Source organism: Rutidosis leptorrhynchoides, chromosome 10, assembly GCF_046630445.1.
Source record: "Rutidosis leptorrhynchoides isolate AG116_Rl617_1_P2 chromosome 10, CSIRO_AGI_Rlap_v1, whole genome shotgun sequence".
NCBI classification, from domain to species: Eukaryota; Viridiplantae; Streptophyta; class Magnoliopsida; order Asterales; family Asteraceae; genus Rutidosis; species Rutidosis leptorrhynchoides.
This window is the reverse complement of record NC_092342.1, coordinates 281,485,267-281,505,910: the sequence shown is the minus strand read 5'-3', so window position 1 is coordinate 281,505,910 and position 20,644 is coordinate 281,485,267. Positions and strand designations below refer to the sequence as shown.

The window sequence follows — 20,644 nt, the reverse complement described above, 5'->3', positions numbered from 1 at the left end:
TTTTTTTGAAAGCCTATTCTCTTGAGGTAGTATTTCATTATCATCATTATAGCTATCATTAATATTATTATTAGCATTATCGTTAATAACATAGGTATTAGTATTATTATTATCATCATTATAGTTATTAATATAAATATTAATATCATCATTATTATTATAGTAAGAACATTATTATTATAAATAATATATTCATTATTATTATTATAAGTATTATTATTATTAATATCATTATTATTATCATTATTAGTAAAAAAACGTTATTATTATAGATATTATAGTTATAATTATTATTATTATTATTGCTATTATCATTCTTATTATTAATGGAATAAAAATTATCAGTTGTATTAAGATCTACATTTTTAAAAGATTACTTTTTCTATTAAAACTATCATTGTTATTATTATTAATAGAATCATTAATCATTAATCATTAATATATAAAATGAATATAGGAAACATATAAATTATTAATAAAAATGATATAACTAATAAATATATATATTTAAATTTATTCGATTTCAATTATATGTGTTAATATATATACATGATATAGGTTCGTGAATCCGAGGGCAATCTTGCATTGTTCAGTATCGTCGTATGAATATTTTTACTACAAAATATCGTATCGTGAGTTTCATTACTCCTTTTTTAAATGTTTTTGCAATATATATTTTTGGGACTGAGAATACATGCGCTGCTTTATAAATGTTTGACGAAATAGACACAAGTACTTAAAACTACATTCTATGGCTGGATTATTAAACCGAATATGCCCCTTTTTAGTCTGGTAATCTAAGAATTAGGGAACAGACACCCTAATTGACGTGAATCCTAAAGATAGATCTATTGGGCCCAACAAGCCCCATTCAAAGTACCGGATGCTTTAGTACTTCGAATTTATCATGTCCGAAGGGAGTCCCGGAATGATGGGGATATTTTATATGCATCTTATTAAGGTCGGTTACCAGGTGTTCACCATATGAATGATTATTTTTGTCTCTATGCATGGGACGTATATTTATGGAAACTGGAAATGGAAATCTTGTGGTCTATTAAAATGATGGAAATGAATATTTATGATAAACTAATGAACTCACCAACCTTTTGGTTGACACTTTAAAGCATGCTTATTCTCAGGTATGAAAGAAATCTTTCGCTGTGCATTTGCTCATTTTAGAGATATTACTTGGAGTCATTCATGACATATTTCAAAAGACGTTGCATTCGAGTCATTGAGTTCATCAAGAATATTATTAAGTCATTTATAGATGGATATATTATGAAATGGTATGCATGCCGTCAACTTTCGATGTAATGAAAGTTTGTCTTTTAAGAACGAATGCAATGTTTGTAAAATGTATCATATAGAGGTCAAGTACCTCGCGATGTAACCAAATGTAATGTATTCGTCCAGATAGATTAGGACGGGTCATTAGATTATGGTCTATTAAAATAATAGAAATGATTGTTATGATAAACTAATGAACTCACCAACCTTTTGGTTGACACTTGAAAGCATGTTTATTCTCAGGTATTAAAGAAAACTTCCGCTGTGCATTTGCTCATTTTAGAGATATTACTTGGAGTCATTCATGGCATATTTTAAAAGACGTTGCATTCAAATCGTCGAGTTCAATAAAGATTATCATTAAGCAAAATGACAAATTAGGTCATTTATAGTTTGGATAGTATGAATGGTATGCGTGTCTGTCAACTTTCGATGTAATGAAAGTTTGTCTTTTAAAACGAATGCAATGTTTGTAAAATTTATCATATAGAAGTCAAAAACCTCGCATTGTAATCATATGTTATTGTATTCGTTCTTATGGATTATGACGGGTCTTTACAAATTTAAGAAGTAGAGACTTTAGTATCAACCAAAGAATCGGTATCTAGTAACAACACTGTCCGTTGAAGTTGTTGAACGATATAATAGCATTAACGATGTGAGTAGTATTACTACTCATAATTTATTATATTATATACATATACTCTTAGAGAAAGTTTAGTAGTGGGAATTACTATTCCCTTTGTCCTTTACATTCATTTGATATTTTTTTTCTTTTTTAATTTTAACCAACCAATAACCCTATTATAAATATAAAATGATAAAAATTATCTCTAACCTTTATACCCTTTCTATTCATCTCTATAACCTTCTCCACCACACTCACTATACATCTCTCTTTATTTAGACTAATGTACTGCAATATTTATTACTACACAAAGTCACAAATTGTTTTGCAAATTGGTAAGAAGTTGGGCCGTTTAACAGGCGCAAACAAACTCATATACAAGCTCATTTAATGGACTATTAAAAGCAAAACATTTAGACGAATTGCTATCTATTACTAACACAAATTGTTTTATAATGATGTTGTTGCATAATAATTAATGATTATATTATTAATGAAAATATATATTCAAAGATAGTTCTTATGTATCTGTAATAAAAACATGTCTCGACATCTCGCAACGAAGTGCAAGCCTTTTTTATTAGTTACTTTACTAATAATAATAGCAATAGTAATAATAGTAAATAAATTACTATTCATAATTTATTGTATACTATTCATGATTTATTATTACTATAATTATCATATATACGAAGGGAAAATGGAGCTTTCTTATTGATCCACTATTCACAACTTCAGTACTATTCATGATTTTATTTTACCTTTTTATTTTTTAGATACCACAATATTCATAATCCCTACTACCGTTAACGATTTTTTTTTTTAGTTAAAGTTTTTTTTCCCCTTTAATCATTCCCCGGGAACCCCACATCTCTTGTTATATACATTAAGACCATTCTTATCTATGACACCAGTTATACAACCATATTGCTGCCATATCAGCGTCACATCAGCAACTTTTTCTTTTCACTTAACTCATCACACTCACTAATATTCATCGCTACAACTACATTGACCCCACTTTAGTATTTTATGATTATTATTATTGTTATTAATATCATTTTTTATAAATTGTATTATATAAAAATAATAATAAAATAAAATAATAATAAAATAAAAGTTTTCGTTAAATTAAAATCACACATTACATTAAAAAAAAGTACAAATAAAATTTAAAAAAAGATACATAATCAAAAGCTACAAATTTAAAATAGATAGAGTTTAATCTTTTTCGTCTTCGGACTTGTACTCATTGGCGTATTTTTTTGAGCTGGTTAAGATATTTCATAACCAAATCATATTGTTTCGGAGGAATGTCGGTAGAAACCGGTTGAGATAGAAGTCTTAAACTGTCAAACTTCGTATGCGTTTGTACTTCCTTTCATAACTCCTCCATAGTAAACCTTGTAGCAGTCGCGAAATCAATAATACGAGCTCGGGCCTCGTCCGAAGACAAACGAGAAGTTGCATCCGATGAACCGGAACTTCTAGCACTTTTTGAACCATCACGACCTCGAGGACGACGGATAAGATCTCCGCGGAATAAATGCTCCAAATTTGGTACATTCGTGTTCGGTGTCGGTGTCGGTGTCGAGTCGGGATCTTCTAGATTAATTGACTCGGGTTGGGGGCGTTTGTTATTGAAACCTTCGTAAGTCAAAAATTGAGGACATTCTTTTATACTTTTCCAAGCATCTTCCAATGCGAATGTCCTATACGTTTGAAGTTTGAAGGCTTATTTCGCATGTTTCATAATATCCGCGTCCGACTCTCCACTTTGCCAATGTTTTGAAAGTTTTTCGTATATTCCAACGAAGATCTTGATGTCTTTACACATCTTATTCCATTTTCCGTTAATGTCTTGTCGGAGAGGCTCACGGACCAAACTTTTGTACTCCGCTCGTACGGTAGACCAAAATGTCCTGGTAGTTTGAGAGTTCCTTATGATGTTGTTTGATGTTTGTAAAACGAAAGAGATACTATTTATATAAGAATAATTAGATTTAAAAAAAAAAAAAAAAAAAAAACATCCATCATACCAATGGCTCTTATTTTTTTAATTCAAAAACAAGGTGAAAATGGACCCCACCACGTCTTCCGAAAAGTCGCTAGCATTTTGATCTACGGTAGTTCTATGACGCAACCAACCGCGGCCACAAGCAACAGCGCCGTTGCAGCTTCAACGACAGAGGCGATAAAAGTGGTCTAAGAGTAGTGATAGTAAAGTAATAATGTATGCTGTATGGTTTCAGCCTTGCAGAAATTTAAGATGGTGTACATAATTAACAGAACAGCAAATGGTACGATTTTTTATTTTTTTAAAGATTTGAACAAGACACATTACTCAACACTAAAAAAGACTAGATAGAATTCGATTACTTGATCAACGTATACTCTTAAACTTAAAACAAACAAAACACCAAAACTGAATAGTCAGATAACCCTTCACTCATAAAGCTCTCATAGAACACAACCTAAACCAACGGAACCATTTATCACCTCGTTTTACTCACTTGAAACATTTGGCATCCAAAAGTGCTTCACCCTCAAACGGCTCATGATCCTCAATCATTTGACTAACACGCTCCTTTTGTGCCTCATCAGACAAGTCAACCTTGGTCCACTCATAAAGCTCCATGTCGTAGCACTCGTCCAAAACAAACTTCGGGATCTCGGTTCCACGGAATAGCCATAAACCCTTCACCTTGAACGGAGGCTCGTTACCGATGATCAACATCTTTCCAAAAGCGTATTTTCGGCAAAGATCCATACGCTGGAGGAATCCACCAACCTTGTTCATGGTGACAAAAGAGACCATGTTCTCATCATTGTACTTGTAATCACAAAACCATAGAGAGTAACCCTCTGGATCATACATGTCCCAAAAACCTACAATTGTCACAATTACATTAGGTAAGACTATATTACATTACATAATAAGATAAATATAATTACTATCAACATAGTGGTCAATTTATGTTTTATTAGTAGCATGTCAAGTAGATAACTAGATACAACAAAACACTTGATCAGATTTACAACTGGTTGAGTGAAAAACCATCCAAAGTTTATTTTAATGCATACAAGCTAAAGCTAAATATAAATGAAGATAACTATAGAAATTGTTGGCAAAATATATAACAATATTCAGAATATAGATGATAATCTTGCACCATTTTACTAACAACATAGTCCGCTCAGTTTATGTTTTATTGCTAACATGTCAAGTAGATAACCAGATAGAACAAAGTACTTTGCTGAACAGAATTATAAATCTGGTTGAGTTAAAAACCATCCAAAGTTTATTTTAACCTAATTATACGTAAAGATAACTATAGAAAATTGATGACAAATATATATGTTGTAACAAAGTTTGATTCACAAATTAACTTTTAAAGAAAGTTAGAAAAAACGCCTTTAATCAGTATGACCCAACCCTTACCCTTGTTAACCCATAATCAAAAATGAGTGTCTCAATAGTTAACCCACCACTTAACCAGCCATTTTCCATCTACAGATACACAAACAGAGACAATATTCATACTCAAATGGATATAAAGAGACAAAATACATAAATAAATATACCTTTAATTGCAACCTCACGAAAGTTGCTCTTGGTGTTAGAGTAAAGTCTCTTCCAATCATCCAAGACCATCTTACTTGGAGGTAGTAAATCAAGAGGATTTTTCGCTTTGGGCTTTGGTGCCTCTTCCTCCTCAGTCGCCTCGGGTATGGGCTTGGGGGCTTCTTCTTTCTTTACCTCCTTTTTGGGCTCAGCTTTCTTAGCCTCGGGTTTTTTCGCAGATGCAATAGGAATAGTAACTTCCGCTTGCGTGACTTCACCAGTTATCTTGCTGAAATTTGGTTGGTTAATCATGGTCCAGAAGTATCTCTCAACATGTGGATACGCAGACGTGAAACTCTTGGTCAGCAAGAACCTAAAACCGAAGATCAAGTTGCATGTGGTGATGATGTCAGCGAGTGTCACAGAATCGCCGACTAGGAAAGTGTGTGAAGCAAGATGTGTATTCAAAGCATCAAGACCTCTCTTTACACCAGCAATATAACCCTCTTCAGCCTTCAAAACACACAAAGTTATCAGTTCGACCTTTATAAAAATCATATTTAAGAAGCAGGTATCTAAACAAATATAAAGTCAGTAACAGTAATGAAAAACTGCAAATTGATAAATCTTTTTAATGTCGCAGATTATTTCTAACTGTGATTCAATGAACTTCAAAATGATATGAGTAGTGTACAGACTTCATGTTACAGAAATCATTTCAAGTTACCAAACAGACATAAAATTTAGTTTAGGCAGTGTATTGTTTATTAAATATATTTAACAGAAGAATAAGGGTAAGCAAAATCCAACCAAGAATCAAGTCAACACATAGAAATAAAAAAAAAAAAAAGTTACTAACAGGTTTGATGTAGGGCGCATATCCCATTCTTGGTATGAACCAACCCCTCAAATTGATATCAAGCTCAAATGAAGAAAAGTCAATCCACTGCTCAATTTGGCCCTGTAGGTTTTTACGAAAGAACAAAAACGTCAATTACATGTACCACTATTTCACAATAGGAAAAAAAAGAAAAGAAGAGAAAAAAACTTGCATATTCAATCGGTGAGGAACCAAAGAGAAAGCTTCCATGGGCAACTGCATCAACCAAATATACAAATTAAGCACCATGAACAAAAGCCAAAAGAAACTGAACGAGAAGCTAATTTGTAACTAACCATAGCGAGCAATTGCATTACTCTCAAATACTGGACCATCAGGAGTCTCGAGTACAGGAACCTGCATAGTTTGAAAAACCAAGTTACAGATTATTGTATAGTAGACATGAATAAATAATATTACTACAAAAAAAAGTATACCTTTCCAATGGGGTTCATCTTAAGAAACTCAGGCGACTTGTTAGAAACGCCCATCTCAAAACTATCAACCATTTTGACTTCAACACCAACATATTCTGCAGCAATTAGTGCCTTGTAAACATTCTTGTTTTGCTTTCCAGCATGAATAATCTGCAACCATGTTGAGAATCACATTAAATGATAAAGCAACCAACTAAACAAATGCACAAAATAAAATTTACATATCCAAAGCTACAGTATACCAAAACAAAACTGCTAAAACTAGAGTAAGATCAAAACACAACAATAACAAATATATGCTTGACCAGTAAGTACATCAAACAGCAAGGAAAACAAAAATCAAAGATCAGGGATCATAATATGATTCAAAAATACTTATATAATCATTAATTACACAAAAATTAACATAACACTTGAGAGTATCTACTGGATTCTGAATACTCTTAACCTGAACTAGATAGTATAAAATACAATATGAAGAATAGAATACAAGAAAATCAATCAATAAAATGGAACATAGAGGTGGCAATTTCAACCCACTTAACTAAATGGGTCATCTAGAAATAATGCTTTTTCAAAGTATCGTTCACCAGAATAAATCAAAAGGAGAAACAGAAAAAAAAAAAAAAAAATCATATTGAATTGATGTTTACATCTAAGATTAAACTTTAAACTCAAGCTATTAATAGTAAAATTAAGTATTTAAATGCAGAAGAAATATTAACAGCTTGATTTATCAACCAAATAAATTTTGTTCAAATATATGATCAAAAAATTACTCTGTAGTATAATAACATGATTTTAAAGACGAAAATTATTATATTATACAATCAGAAATCAAACTTTTTACTTGTTTACATAAAATCAAGCAATATGAGCAACAGATTCAGCTAATCACTACAATTACAATACCATCTCAAGATCCATAACAATAAAAAGTCAAAATTAACTATACAAAATGAACAAGAACAAGAGCAAAAAAAACTAACCAACGCCATTGCTTGAGGAACAAACGATCGCCTAATAAAACCGATCTGAAATAAGATAGTTGAAAAGTAATTAAAATCAATTTTTAGAAACAGAAAGCATAAATATAATGTTGAATTGAATTGAAACGGTAGAGATGAAACCTGATGATGATGCTGCGAGCGTTAACTCCCCCAAGCAAATAAATGTTGAGCTGAAGAATGCAAATCTAGGGTTTAGAGCAGGGGGGATTATAAAAGGTGCGCATGGGTTTGTTGTGTTATTAATGGGCCACTTCGATTATAACGATGATGTTAACTCCAGCCCATTATTATAATATAAGCCCACAGACCAATATATACTCCCTAACGTGATAGTATTTGTTTTTCTTTTGCATTATCATACACTATATACCCCTATTAATATTTAAAATTACATATATACCAACTAAATTACATAACATAATATTATATAATACCCAATATAAATAATAAAACTCTCATATTTATCCATTTTATACTTTTTATAGCTTTTTCTTAAATAGCATTACGGGATCACACACGAAAGCGTTATGACTTGTGCTATGGAGGCCTTTGCCCATTGCATCACGTGACTATTGTTGGTATGTATGATCATGGAAGTATTTGTCATTTAGATGAGTTTGTTTGTGAGCACTATTTAATTATAACGAGGAAAGAAGTCCACGAACGTTGCGGTGGGAGATAATATTCTTTTGTGTATATATCAAATTAATTATTATAAATTAATACTACCTCCGTTCCACCACAAGTGTCCACTTACTTTTTGCACACAGTTTTAGGAAATCCCACTAACTTCATTTTCCACCAATCAGAAATCTTCTCTCTCCAGAATAACCTCTTCTCATTGGTTGAAATACAAAGTGGACACTTGAAATGGGATATCCCAAAATAGAAATGTGGACACTTGTGGCGGGACGGAGGGAGTACTACTTTACCTGAGTCTTAAAAAATATTGAAAAATGGCTATATATATATATATATATATATATATATATATATATATATATATATATATATATATATATATATAAAATGTAGTAAAGCGAATAAAACCAACAAATTATTAATGGTTGATTTATATAAAAAAAAGATAAAAGGATATAACTCAAGGTGTTGGTGTATTGGTGATGACTCGACTTCTCATAAAGGAGGTCATGTGTTATCTCCATGAACTGCAAAATATATTTTTTGAGGTTATCCACTCATTTCATGAGCCTCGGAGGTTGAGGGACGGTATGAATATAATGTTCGTATTAGGAAATGATCGGATGGATGAGTTAACATCACGTTCGAACTTTCGCACTCTTAACAGTCGTTAAAAAAGAAACAAAATAATAGGTAAATTAACAATTAACAATAAAAAACTATAAGTGATAACATCAACATCATTGGTGATAATGTCACCATAGCTACTGTTCATTCCCGTTTACAATTTAATATATTTAGTATAGGCTTGAAAAAAAATATGTAGATTAACAAAAAAAAAAAAAACAAAACTATGGGTGATACAACATAAAGAGGTGATGATGTCACTATGGCCACTATTCACTCCGTTTACAATTCCTATATAATATCAGTCGAAGCCGAATAAACAGTAACACTGACGCTGACTGTGTATCTTATATCATTCACTATGTGCGGGCCAAACAGTTACCCTGAAATAATTCTGGGTACGTTTTGCGCGATGAATGTGAGGAATTATTCCCTAACGCGTGTGTGGATAGCAAATGAGAGTAGTCGATGCCGAATTTACCTTTCAGAAAATTAAAAATAATGAATATTATGAATTGCATTTATTTAAAAAAAATTACGAGTATTATAAATTACATTTATTTATGAGATAGTTATTAGAGTATGAAATAATGATAAGAGAATTTACATATCCAATTTGGATTTTTATAAATCCTCTCAAATGTCTTAATATATCCTTAAGAGTAATAAGAGTCGAGACACTGTTTCCGGTGTCTAAATTTCAGAGTTTTCTAAGACACTGAAATTTAACACTGAACTCAAAAGTGAAGAAATCGTTCAGTGTCTAATTTGTTATTTAAATATATTTATATTATTTTAATTATTATTTTTTAATTCATTTAAATCATTTTATTTATTATTTAAATAACAAAATATATCAATTAAATATATGACCCAACTTGAAAATGATTTCGGCCTACTTTCTTAAAAATTCCAACCCAAGTTTTTAGGCCCAACTTAACTCCAATTAATTTTTTCTTTTTGAACAGCGATTGGAATCACCCGAGGGGGGACTAAACCACTCGTTGCGATCATCTCCCGTTTCGACTTTGTCGTTGCAGTAATAATAACCCCGCCCCATCGCTGCGCGGGAGGAAACCTTGAAACCGATCCAAGGGTTCGGTCAAGTAAAACCCCCCTTCCATTTACCCCCAAACGATATGGGAAAAGTGTCATGGGTGGATACTTCATGGCAGGTATGAAATTGTGTTTTTAATATGTAGCCAACGAGGGTCGAACTTCTGACCTCCCCTAAAGGAGGCAGGTCACCAACCGCTGGACCACATCACAACTTCTACTTAACTCCAATTAATACTCGGTTATTTTAATTGTCTTCATCATACACATGCAACAAAAAAATAAAGAATACATTAAAAGGCCAACATCATCTGAAATAATGAAAGAAACAGAAAAAAGAAAAGAAAAAGAAGCATCACCAATGTCGCTTCAGCAATGCTAGCTCCTAACGACGTTGGCGTTTAATGACGGTACGGAGTGGACGATGTCACCGTTTCCCACGTCGAATTGCCTCGACGGTGAAAAAACCCACAACTGCCTGTACTCTAAATGATATCTTATACAAATTTATTGTGATATTCATCAAGCACATATATGAAAACTTACATAAAATTTTGGTGGATTATATAAAAGACAACTAGAAATATCACCTCTTTTCACCTCTTTAATTATAAGATTACTAATACTAATGTATGTGGTAGCAAAAAGATTACATAATAAATTTATGTATACTTACAAAAATCTATATAGTCATATAAAGCTCTAATATGATGATGTCATCATTAAGCTAATTATCCTTTAATTTTCATATTAATGATATCATAATTATATATTAATTTAATTAAAATATAATACGAAATCTTTTATAAAAGAAAATACTAATCTCTCCGAAAGTGTAATTTTAATTTTCTAAAAAAATTTAAAAGACATTTATTATTACTATTACTAATAATTATTATTATTAAAAAAATAAATACTCAACTTTGATCAAACTTTATTATTATTATTTACTTTTAATATAATAATTATAATTATAATTATTATATTATTAATATTCAAATATGGATTCTTTTTACGGAATTAACTACGTTACATATGTATGCGAAAATACATATATCTATATATTTGTAAAAACAATGAACAATTTCTTAGTCAACGGGTCATTAAAATAAATGACTTTAGCATTTACATTCATTTAATACCTAAAACATGTCATTAAATTATTTCATTTAAATAAACCCGTAATTTCCCGGATCATTTCACTAGTTTCTACATAAAAGTTTATACAAAATGAGTTTTCATTTAGCGATCTGCATTTTCTCACATTTTCTTATCACTCATAAAATCTTGACCTTATCTTATTATTAAATGATATTTCATATATTTTAATTGTCTTCATCAAACTATGCATGCAGTCTTATAATCTTTTAAAATTATAAGACTTTTTTTGTAAAATTATCGAACTTTAGAATTTCTCTTAAACTTAAACTTAAACTTAACTTAACTTAACTTAACTTAACTTAACTTGTTCATAGATAGATTTCTCACACTTTGGTACTCAATTGGTAACCGAAGCATCCACTCACATCTAACCGTCCAAATAACCTCCATCATAACTTGATCAACAAATATCAACCGTCAGATCAAATTTTAGGGGTTTAGCAATCCCACACTCATCAACCCGCCCACCACAACCCTTCTACCCTTTTTTTTCCTATACACACAATTCTTTCCTCCACCGCCTCCTTCTCTTCCACCGCCCGTTTTCCGTCCAACCGCCGCCGGTTGGTCTGCCACTGACCGCCGGTGATTACTTTTACGTCACATTCCCTTCAGACCCTTACATTCTTTACCACAATGTTTTTGTTTTTGTTTTTCTTAAAGCAACATTAAAATTAATAACTCTGTGTTTAAAAAAAAATCTTTAATTTTGTGCTTATTGTTTTTGTTTTGTAAGATGGTTTCTTTTTGAATTATTTAATATTTTTAATGGGGTTTTTTGTTTATATATATTTTATTAAGGAAAATTGGTGTAATTTAATACCAAGTACTATACTATTGTTTTTTTTTTCTTTTACAGTTTTTTTTTTTTTTTTTTGGAATTTTTTTGTGGTGTTTGTTTTTGTTGACATATGTTAAAAGTGGTTAAAAGAGTGCATCTTGCTTTAATTGTCTACCTTTTGTTATCAAGAATCTTGTTCTTTTTATCTACAGAGAATAGCATTTGTCTACCTTCAAGTTGACATGTTTTAAAGCATGAACATTTCATTTATGTTATAAAGTTTTGATTTTTTTGATTAATTGGGTATTTTTTTTTTTTTTATTTGTTTTTAACAATTTTGGGTTATCTGTTTCAGGTGATTATTTTTTGTAATTGAAGAATTAATAGTATGCCTGGTGACAAGAAAATTGTACAGTGTATCCTTATACAATTGCAATTTGGGATTATTTATGGATTATTTTAATTTGTGCTGCTTGAATTAGTTTAGGTTTGTTTGACCAAAGTCTAAATTTTGTTTTTTACTTTACAATCAAGGAACTTGCATATGTTACATTTTTTCATCTTAGTAAACACCACTTTATAAATTAAACAGGCTGAACCCCATTTTAAGGCAAGCACATCTAACATTGAAGTCTATTGGCAATGTTAATATTATTTAGCATATTAGCATACCATGTGTTAATTATTGGCTGCAACTATGTTTTCTTTTTCAGTTTATTTATAATTATGATTGTACTTAACATTTGTAATCAGCTGAACCATTAGCATCTGCCCTTAAGTCTGATTCTCGTGCTAAAATGGACGATCAAAGTTCGGTGAGACATCTAATTTTTTAGCATTGTTATTGTAAAATGCAAATATCTTAGGTAGTTTCAACAGTTTATGATATAAACATTCAGTGTTAGTTGTTTTTGTCTAATTAAACACCACTTTATATACTTCAATGTGAGTATTATATTTCAGGGTTTAAGAAAAGATGGCATAGCGTCCGGTGTAACGTCTTCGTTTTCAGGAGTGAAAGGTGGCGTTGTGAATAAGGCTATTACTAATCAAGATGCTTATTATCCTCCAACTAGTTGTTATGATTATCAGTATCCAGGTTTGAAGATATATGGAATGTGTATCTATTTGTATACGTATGATATTTTCAAGACTTCAATTTTAGACGATATGAATTAAGATACAATCACTGTTGTAAAATTCGTCTGAGTCGGCTGGCGCGTCCGTTTGGGGACTAGCCTGTCTTTAGTCTTCAAAAAGCGTTATAAATTTTGGTCAACGTCAATAAGTCACTTCTATGTCGGTTTGAGCAGGCCAAAGTTTGTCAAAGTCAAAGATTGGTTAAAAAGTACGCCGTATATTTTTAAAATTAGATTTTGTGTCATATATTTATGTTGTATGCTTGATATTTGTATGTGTAATATATACTCCGTATATGTTTAATCTATCTATTACAAAGTCAATGTTGGTCAATGCCCCGAGTCGCGACTTATACAATCTTATGTTTATACTAGAATCTTTAGGTTTATCATTTTGTTAAAACAGAATCTTTTAAAACTATTGATCAAGACTTTAACTCTATTTTTATCCGGTGATAGGACACAATGGAACATATAGTCAATTGGATGGTACTAGTCATTTGAACTCAAGTGATGCATCACTACTTTATTACATGCCTAGTTATAACCCGTATGCTTCCGGGAGTTACATGGGTGTTGATGGACAACAACCTTGCTATTCGTCATCAAACGCCATGCCGTATTCGTGGAATTCGACATCATCTTTGAGTGCAAAATCTGCTACAGGCTCAAATGGGCTGAAATCTAATGATTATAATTCGAAAAGACCCGTGAACACGTACACCGGAAAAACGTCAAGTTACCCGATCGATATGATGTCTAAACAACAACCCACTTCTTGTTTCACTAAGTCAATGCTTCAGGCACAGCAATATAGGACACTGAATAAGGTATAGTTAAATACTTAAATTTATGTTTTTTTTGCTGTCATTTTGAGGTTGCATATCGGAAGCGAAGTTGATACTTTAAAAGGCATTTTTTGTTCAAATGGGTCTTAGATTTGTGCATGTTTTTAGAGAAGTATATAGTTTGTTGAGTATATTCAGTACATTGTATCAGCTAAATAATTACATTGTGAGTGTACTATAGAAAATTATAGCTATAAATCACACTTTTGGAGACTTTTGACCCCATCATCTAGTCTTTCCCTTCAGAGATAAAACATAGCTCATATTGGCTATGGGTGATGATTTATTTACCATCTTTTTTGATGTATGTACTATCATGTTGTACTGTACAACCTTTTAACGCACAGTTGTGACGGATACATCAAAAAGATGGTGGATATATCAATGCCTATATACAACTGTTTGAATTTGGCACGTGTTTTGTTTGTTAATGCGATATGATTAACATGACTAATAATTATCATTAAATATTTTTATATGTGCTACAGTATGGTTCTGCTTACTCATCTACTGGCCTATCAAAGGGGTATCAGCCATCTGGCAACTACTCATCGTATGCGTACCAAAACCAAGCTATTTTTTCAAACTATGCGATGAATTATGCTTCTAGTGGTAAACTTTGGAATGAAACCGATGGATACAAGTCAAAGGAAAGGTACACGAATGGAGATTCGGAGGAACTAACGCGCGGGCCCAGGGCTCAGACGATGAAAACGTCTGCGGAAGATGTAAAATTGGGATTGTCACTTAGTCGCGATAAATATAATCTTGATGACTTCCCAATTAAGTATGATGATGCCAAGTTTTATGTCATTAAGTCGTATAGTGAAGATGATGTGCACAAGTGTATTAAATACGATGTTTGGTCCAGTACACCAAATGGTAATAAGAAGTTAGATACTGCTTACCGTGATGCTGAAGGAAATGCAAAAATTTTCCTTTTTTTCTCTGTAAGTAAAATTTAAGCCTTTTTTTTTATATTTTTTTCCTTTTTTTCTGTTTTTATGCTATATATCTATTTTAAGATTTTTTATCTAACGACAACCCCTATAAAGACTTGTACTTTGTAGTAACCGCAATGTAAAAGTGAACGTTAACCACTTTGTACAATACATTAATGCACATTAACGACAGTTTTTAGGGCTGTTAGAAAATTCCACATAATTTATTATTTAATTTTATTTTGTTTTACAGGTTAATGGTAGTGGGCAGTTTGTTGGTGTTGCTGAGATGATTGGGCCAATTGATTACGAAAAGAATATGGATTTTTGGCAGCTTGATAAATGGAGCGGTTTTTTTCCAGTTAAGTGGCATATCGTTAAGGACGTTCCTAACACATTGCTGAGGCACATAATTCTTGAAAACAACGATAATAGGCCTGTTACATACACTAGAGACACACAAGAGGTACCATTTTTTCTTTATCTTTATGTGGCAAGCTGATAATATTTACGATACGATATTGTTATATGTTGAATTGTCTATTTGTTTAGGTTTTGTTAAAACAAGGTTTGGAGATGCTCGAGATTTTCAAAAGCTACTCACCGAAGACCTCATTGTTAGATGATTTAACCTTTTATGAAGACCGAGAGAAGGCGCTTAAAGCTAAAAGGATTAATAAGGCTGCTTTTCAAACAGAGGTACTACTCATAAGTCATAACATCTATCTCTATTTATCTTTTTTATATTAAATATTTAATTCTAGGCACATTTGTACATATACTATCTGCGTATATGATAATATGATATGAATCAAATATCTAAAGGTTTGATTATTTATACATTTTTTTTTTGTAGAAAAATCAAACTGTAGAAAGGATAATCGGTGAAGGATCAATGAGTCACAATGGGTTGAAAGATCCAACTTCGTCACTCATTAAAATGACCCGAAATTTGTCTCTCAACTCTAACACACCAAATAACAGCATCGGTGATAAATCTTCTGCGTCATAGTAAGACTGCATCCCGATTTGATGCAGTTTTTAGGATATTAGGTTACTATCAATTTCTATGCTTCTGAGTGATTTTTTTTTTTTTTTTTTTTTTTCAATTTGTTTATCAATTGATATTGATATGTAAAAATCAGTTTTTTTTTTTTTTTTTTTTTTTTTTTTTTTGGTTTTTGTTTTGTCGTATTTGAATCTAGACAGTAATTGAATGAATCGAATGGTAGATGTGATTTGGTTGCTCTAAATTATTTTTTTTGCCACAGATGTCAAGTAATACTCAGACAATTGGTTTGTTTTTAGTCCCAAACTAAGCATTATGCACTAATTCTTAGTTTTTTAGTTGAGATAATGATAATGATTCATGTACCACCAATCTTGGTTCAAGTTGGACTGTTATTCGACTAAAGTGATTTACAAATGTTGAATAATATTTTTGATATAGTTAGATTCATATTGCTGTCAATTTTTAAGCTTGAGCTAATTAGATCATGCTTGATAATTGATATCTCACTAATTTATGATAAATTACTATCATAAACCATAATTGAAAGGCAAACTCACACACACCTTATAAGAATATTTACAATAATTCATGAAATATGTTCACAACGGGACTTGAACCCTCAAACTCTTAGTTGAAAGGGTCACCACGATACCGCCAGGCCAATGGCTGTATAGTCTGTTGTTATTACTTGTTACCTGTGGATATCATTTTCAAGGTTGAAAAAAAGGAAAGTGCCATTTAAAGCAAAGTTAAACAGAAAAAACATTGATTTAATATCTATATCTATCTATATTGGTATGGCTAGTGATATACATCCACTACTTATTATACATTAACTGTTTGTACAATACAAATATTTATTGCATGATAAAAGTGGATTTATCAATATCATTAATGGAAATATCATCACCCACTAGTATACAAACGAAATACTTAAAAATAATCAATACATAAGCATTTTGATTAACCTAATAAATTTTAAGTCACTCTAGAAAAAATCCCCAAAAAATAACTATTCAAACCTTTCTTGATGATCATTCGTAACGTCTTTCCAATTGTTTTTTAAGGAAATCCACACTCAAAAGGAATATTTTCACAAATATATACAAATGTCCACACCCCTGAACTCGAATCCAACGAAATACTAAAATATAATCAATACATAAGCATTTTGATTAACCTAACAAATTTTAAGTCACTATAGAAAAATCTCCCAAAAAATATCTAGTCAAACTTTTCTTGATGATCATTCATAATGTCTTTCCAAATGTTTTTTAAAGAAACCCACAATCAAAAGGAATATTTTCACGAATATATACAAATGTCCACACCCATGAACTCGAATCCATTCTTGGTTTATCAAACTATATGACGCGTCCACATATTAATGTAATGTTGATGTCTTTGCTGTTGCAGATAGCATGCTTGGGTTACACCATTTGCTCCTACTCGGGAGTAAAATAATCGATAAGAGACTACAAGCGCTTAAAATGGATGTCCTTTCCTCGAATCTCTTGATGTTCGTAGGTGTTTTAACCTGAATATTACCGGGACTTGGTAAAACGATGCAAGTAACGGATCAAAGAAAGTAAATACTCTAATAAAGAAGACATCTTATAAAAATCGCATCAAAGTTTTTTCTGACGACTTTTATCGCTCTAAAGAAGAATCTGAAGACTTTTTAGAATATTTCCCTTTCACAAAAAGAATATTCCTCAAAGAAGAATCTGGATTTTGAAGAATTACTCTAGTCATGGGTTAGCTGCTACGAAACTACATAGATATAGTTGTAGATGTCTAGACTTGTTCATAGTTCGACCCAGACAAATAACCAGTCTAATCTATTTTTGATTTGTGTTGGAAATCTATTTAATGATTTGGTTTCAAGTTTAACCCAAAATTAGAATGGAATCAAATCTGTAATCCATATTCTGGTAAATTTGAATATCTCAATAATTACATGTGTTCATGCCCACAAGCCGCGAAATACGTGCCCAATCACACACTAAAAATTAACTACTCTACATGACAACTCAGTATCCATGAGAAGAAACACGAATAGATAAAATCATGGGTCGACTTGAGAATCCGAAACAATCATTTAAAATGATTTTGAGGATGAAAAATATTCATCAAACCCGTCTTCTTGCGTGCTCGAATAATCTTTATCAAACCCATATACTTCTATGTTATCTATCACATCAACAACATGAAGACACCAATTTAATATGTTACGGTATTTGTCACACTTTATAGAACGTATTCAAAAAATGATGTTTATCTAACCTTTTGATCTTTTTTATTGACGAAAACGAGCCATTAAACATTTTGCCGAAATATCAACAAAATTAACGGATTCAAACATTCTATCAACAATTTTCACTTATGGCCCTAGTATAGATTCATCATACTCTTTAAAAGGCCCAACATCACCGTATTATCAATATTTCTTTAGGTTAACGGGATTCAAATCTGATGGTAAAAAGTAAGTTTCGTTGTTATTGGTTTTCCGAGCTATTGAATTTGATTCATTTCATCCATCTAACCTTTTCAACCCATTTAATAAACTTGTCATCTTTTGGTATGTTTCTTATTTGTTACATGTATGTCTATTAAGTATTAACCAAAGGTAACCATATTTGTTACTTACGGAGTATTATTTAGAACTAGTGGGATTTATATAGCCCATTAAGTTCCTAAGAATTAGGAACCTTTTGCAACATTAATAATAATAATAATAATAATAATAATAATAATAATAATAATAATAATAATAATAATATTATTATTATTATTATTATTATTATTATTAATGATTAATGATAATTTCGATAATAATATCTTATCAATGATAATAAAATAATAAAACTAATCATAATAAACTAATAATTGGAACCCAAGCTTTAATTGTTATTTAAGATACTTCCTTGAGATGATATTCTTTTTTTATTTGAACGGCAATATATATTATAAAACGCAAAAGTTACAAAGTTCTCACAAGATGGTGACCAAATGATGCCGAGATAGAATTATATGCCACCTTCTACTTACATCTCAATTACAAAGCGAAATAATAACAAAGATTAATGATTACAAAACTAAGAGTTTAGGATTTTGCAACCAATCTAGCCACTCGATACTTGTTGTTTTATTTCTTTTCGCGATCCATTCATAACTCTTCACTTGTATGTCATTGAGAGCAACCGGCGAAAACCAACACAATCCTTTAAAGACCTTTTGATTTCTATTTTTCCAAATGAGATAGACGCTAGTCCACACCATTGCTTGCCAAATCTTTTCACCCACGCTCGAACAAGGCAAATAAGAGCTCCCACATAGAATATTGTCGATATTATGTTGTGTCGAATCCATGCCCCACCATTTAAGAACTTTATCCCAAATTTCTCGAACCAACTTACACGCGAACAAAGCATGGCTAACCGTTTCAACCGCATCATCGCACAAAGGGCAAAGGATGGAGTTAAGATCAACAACTCGTTTGTCTAATTCAAACAAGACGGCAAGTCTCCCCCTCCTTGCCCTCCATACTAAAACACCCACTTTAATTGGAACAAAGTCATTTTTAGTGTTATTATATTAGAAGCATTCGGAGGAAAACATTTAGCCATGATTTGCTTTGTAAGAGATTTAGTTGTGAATGTATCGGACCCGCATAAGTTCCAAGTCCAAGAGTCCTCTTTTTCCGGCGCCATCATGAAAGTCGAAATCAATCTTTCCAAGTCCTCTAGCTCACCTTTCGTCCTCCCTGTGACAGCCCGCGACCAAACCCAATTCGATGAGCACCGATGACCATCCCATATAAATCTATCCGAAACTGCCACATTCACATTTGCCTCTAGCCGCACCAATCTTTTGTACGTATCTTTTAGAGCATTGTCCTTGATCCACACATCCTCCCAAAAAATTGTACCTCTTCCATTACCGATTAGCTTTGTAAACGATTTGGAGAAGTCCACACCTAAGCCATCAATCTCGAACCCTGTTTTGACAATTTTACTCCAGGTAGTGTTAGAGTACGCAAGAGAGTTAATCCCACCCATTTTTAAAGCCGCCGAAACCCCATAAATACTTTTGATAACATTAACCCACAAGGAAGTGAGTTCGGTAATAAACCTCCACCACCACTTGCCGATTAATGCAAGATTTTTGCATTTGAGAGAGCCAAAATTAAGACCACCATCCGCCCGAGGACGGATGACATCTTCCCATTTAACCCACGAGATTTTAGACTCGTCACCCGCCCCACCCAAAAAAAATTTCTCCTCACACACTCAAGTTTATTAAGCACGCTAGTTGGAGCACGGAAGAGCGAAAAGTAATACAATGACAAACTATTGAGAACCGAATTAACAAGTGTTAAACGTCCACAGAATGACATCGCACGAGCTCTCCAATCCGATAATCGTTTCTCGAATTTATCAACTACCGGTTTCCAACTTCCGAATTTATTCATATTAGCACCAATTAGCAACCCAAGGTAAGTAAACGGGAAGGAGCCAGCTTTACAACCAAATAGATTCGCCATAGATTCCACCTCAATTTTATGGACACCCACACCAAAAAGATTACTTTTATTATAATTGACTTTAAGACCGGAACACAA

At 31.9% G+C, this 20,644-nt stretch overlaps 3 protein-coding genes across 3 annotated transcripts; 1 reads left to right on the top strand and 2 right to left on the bottom strand.

Annotated features, from left to right (window-relative positions):
- Window positions 1–4,290: 4,290 nt before the first annotated feature.
- On the bottom strand, window positions 4,291–8,009 carry LOC139871587 (elongation factor 1-gamma 2-like). The gene is made up of 8 exons (XM_071859287.1): window positions 7,934–8,009; window positions 7,793–7,837; window positions 6,804–6,953; window positions 6,663–6,723; window positions 6,539–6,582; window positions 6,346–6,447; window positions 5,507–5,999; window positions 4,291–4,810 (listed from the first exon to the last, which is right to left on the bottom strand). The coding sequence occupies exons 2-8, from the start codon at window positions 7,799–7,801 to the stop codon at window positions 4,431–4,433; spliced, it is 1,239 nt and encodes a 412-aa protein (XP_071715388.1). The 5' UTR covers window positions 7,802–7,837; window positions 7,934–8,009; the 3' UTR covers window positions 4,291–4,430.
- Window positions 8,010–12,365: 4,356 nt separating this feature from the next.
- On the top strand, window positions 12,366–16,020 carry LOC139871090 (YTH domain-containing protein ECT3-like). Its single transcript, XM_071858832.1, has 8 exons — window positions 12,366–12,496; window positions 12,834–12,895; window positions 13,044–13,179; window positions 13,679–14,049; window positions 14,556–15,017; window positions 15,262–15,474; window positions 15,561–15,707; window positions 15,865–16,020. Exons 1-8 carry the CDS (start codon window positions 12,469–12,471, stop codon window positions 16,018–16,020), a joined length of 1,575 nt encoding a protein of 524 aa, XP_071714933.1. The 5' UTR covers window positions 12,366–12,468.
- Window positions 16,021–19,110: 3,090 nt separating this feature from the next.
- LOC139871089 (uncharacterized) lies at window positions 19,111–20,081 on the bottom strand. Its single transcript, XM_071858830.1, has 2 exons — window positions 19,775–20,081; window positions 19,111–19,580 (listed from the first exon to the last, which is right to left on the bottom strand). Exons 1-2 carry the CDS (start codon window positions 20,079–20,081, stop codon window positions 19,111–19,113), a joined length of 777 nt encoding a protein of 258 aa, XP_071714931.1.
- Window positions 20,082–20,644: the final 563 nt, after the last annotated feature.

What these genes read in the sequence shown, in the direction of transcription:
- LOC139871587 (XM_071859287.1), bottom strand. An exon ending in AGATGAACCCCATTGGAAAG is followed by an intron (nt 6,724 to 6,803) that starts GTATACTTTTTT and finishes CAAACTATGCAG; the next exon opens with GTTCCTGTACTCGAGACTCC. An exon ending in TCGTGAGGTTGCAATTAAAG is followed by an intron (nt 4,811 to 5,506) that starts GTATATTTATTT and finishes TGACAATTGTAG; the next exon opens with GTTTTTGGGACATGTATGAT.
- LOC139871090 (XM_071858832.1), top strand. Translation starts at nt 12,469, where the DNA reads ATGCCTGGTGACAAGAAAATTGTACAGT. An exon ending in AAATGGACGATCAAAGTTCG is followed by an intron (nt 12,896 to 13,043) that starts GTGAGACATCTA and finishes ATTATATTTCAG; the next exon opens with GGTTTAAGAAAAGATGGCAT. An exon ending in AATATAGGACACTGAATAAG is followed by an intron (nt 14,050 to 14,555) that starts GTATAGTTAAAT and finishes TATGTGCTACAG; the next exon opens with TATGGTTCTGCTTACTCATC.
- LOC139871089 (XM_071858830.1), bottom strand. Translation starts at nt 20,081, where the DNA reads ATGGGTGGGATTAACTCTCTTGCGTACTCTAACACTACCTGGAGTAAA. An exon ending in TGTCACAGGGAGGACGAAAG is followed by an intron (nt 19,581 to 19,774) that starts GTGAGCTAGAGG and finishes TTCCAATTAAAG; the next exon opens with TGGGTGTTTTAGTATGGAGG.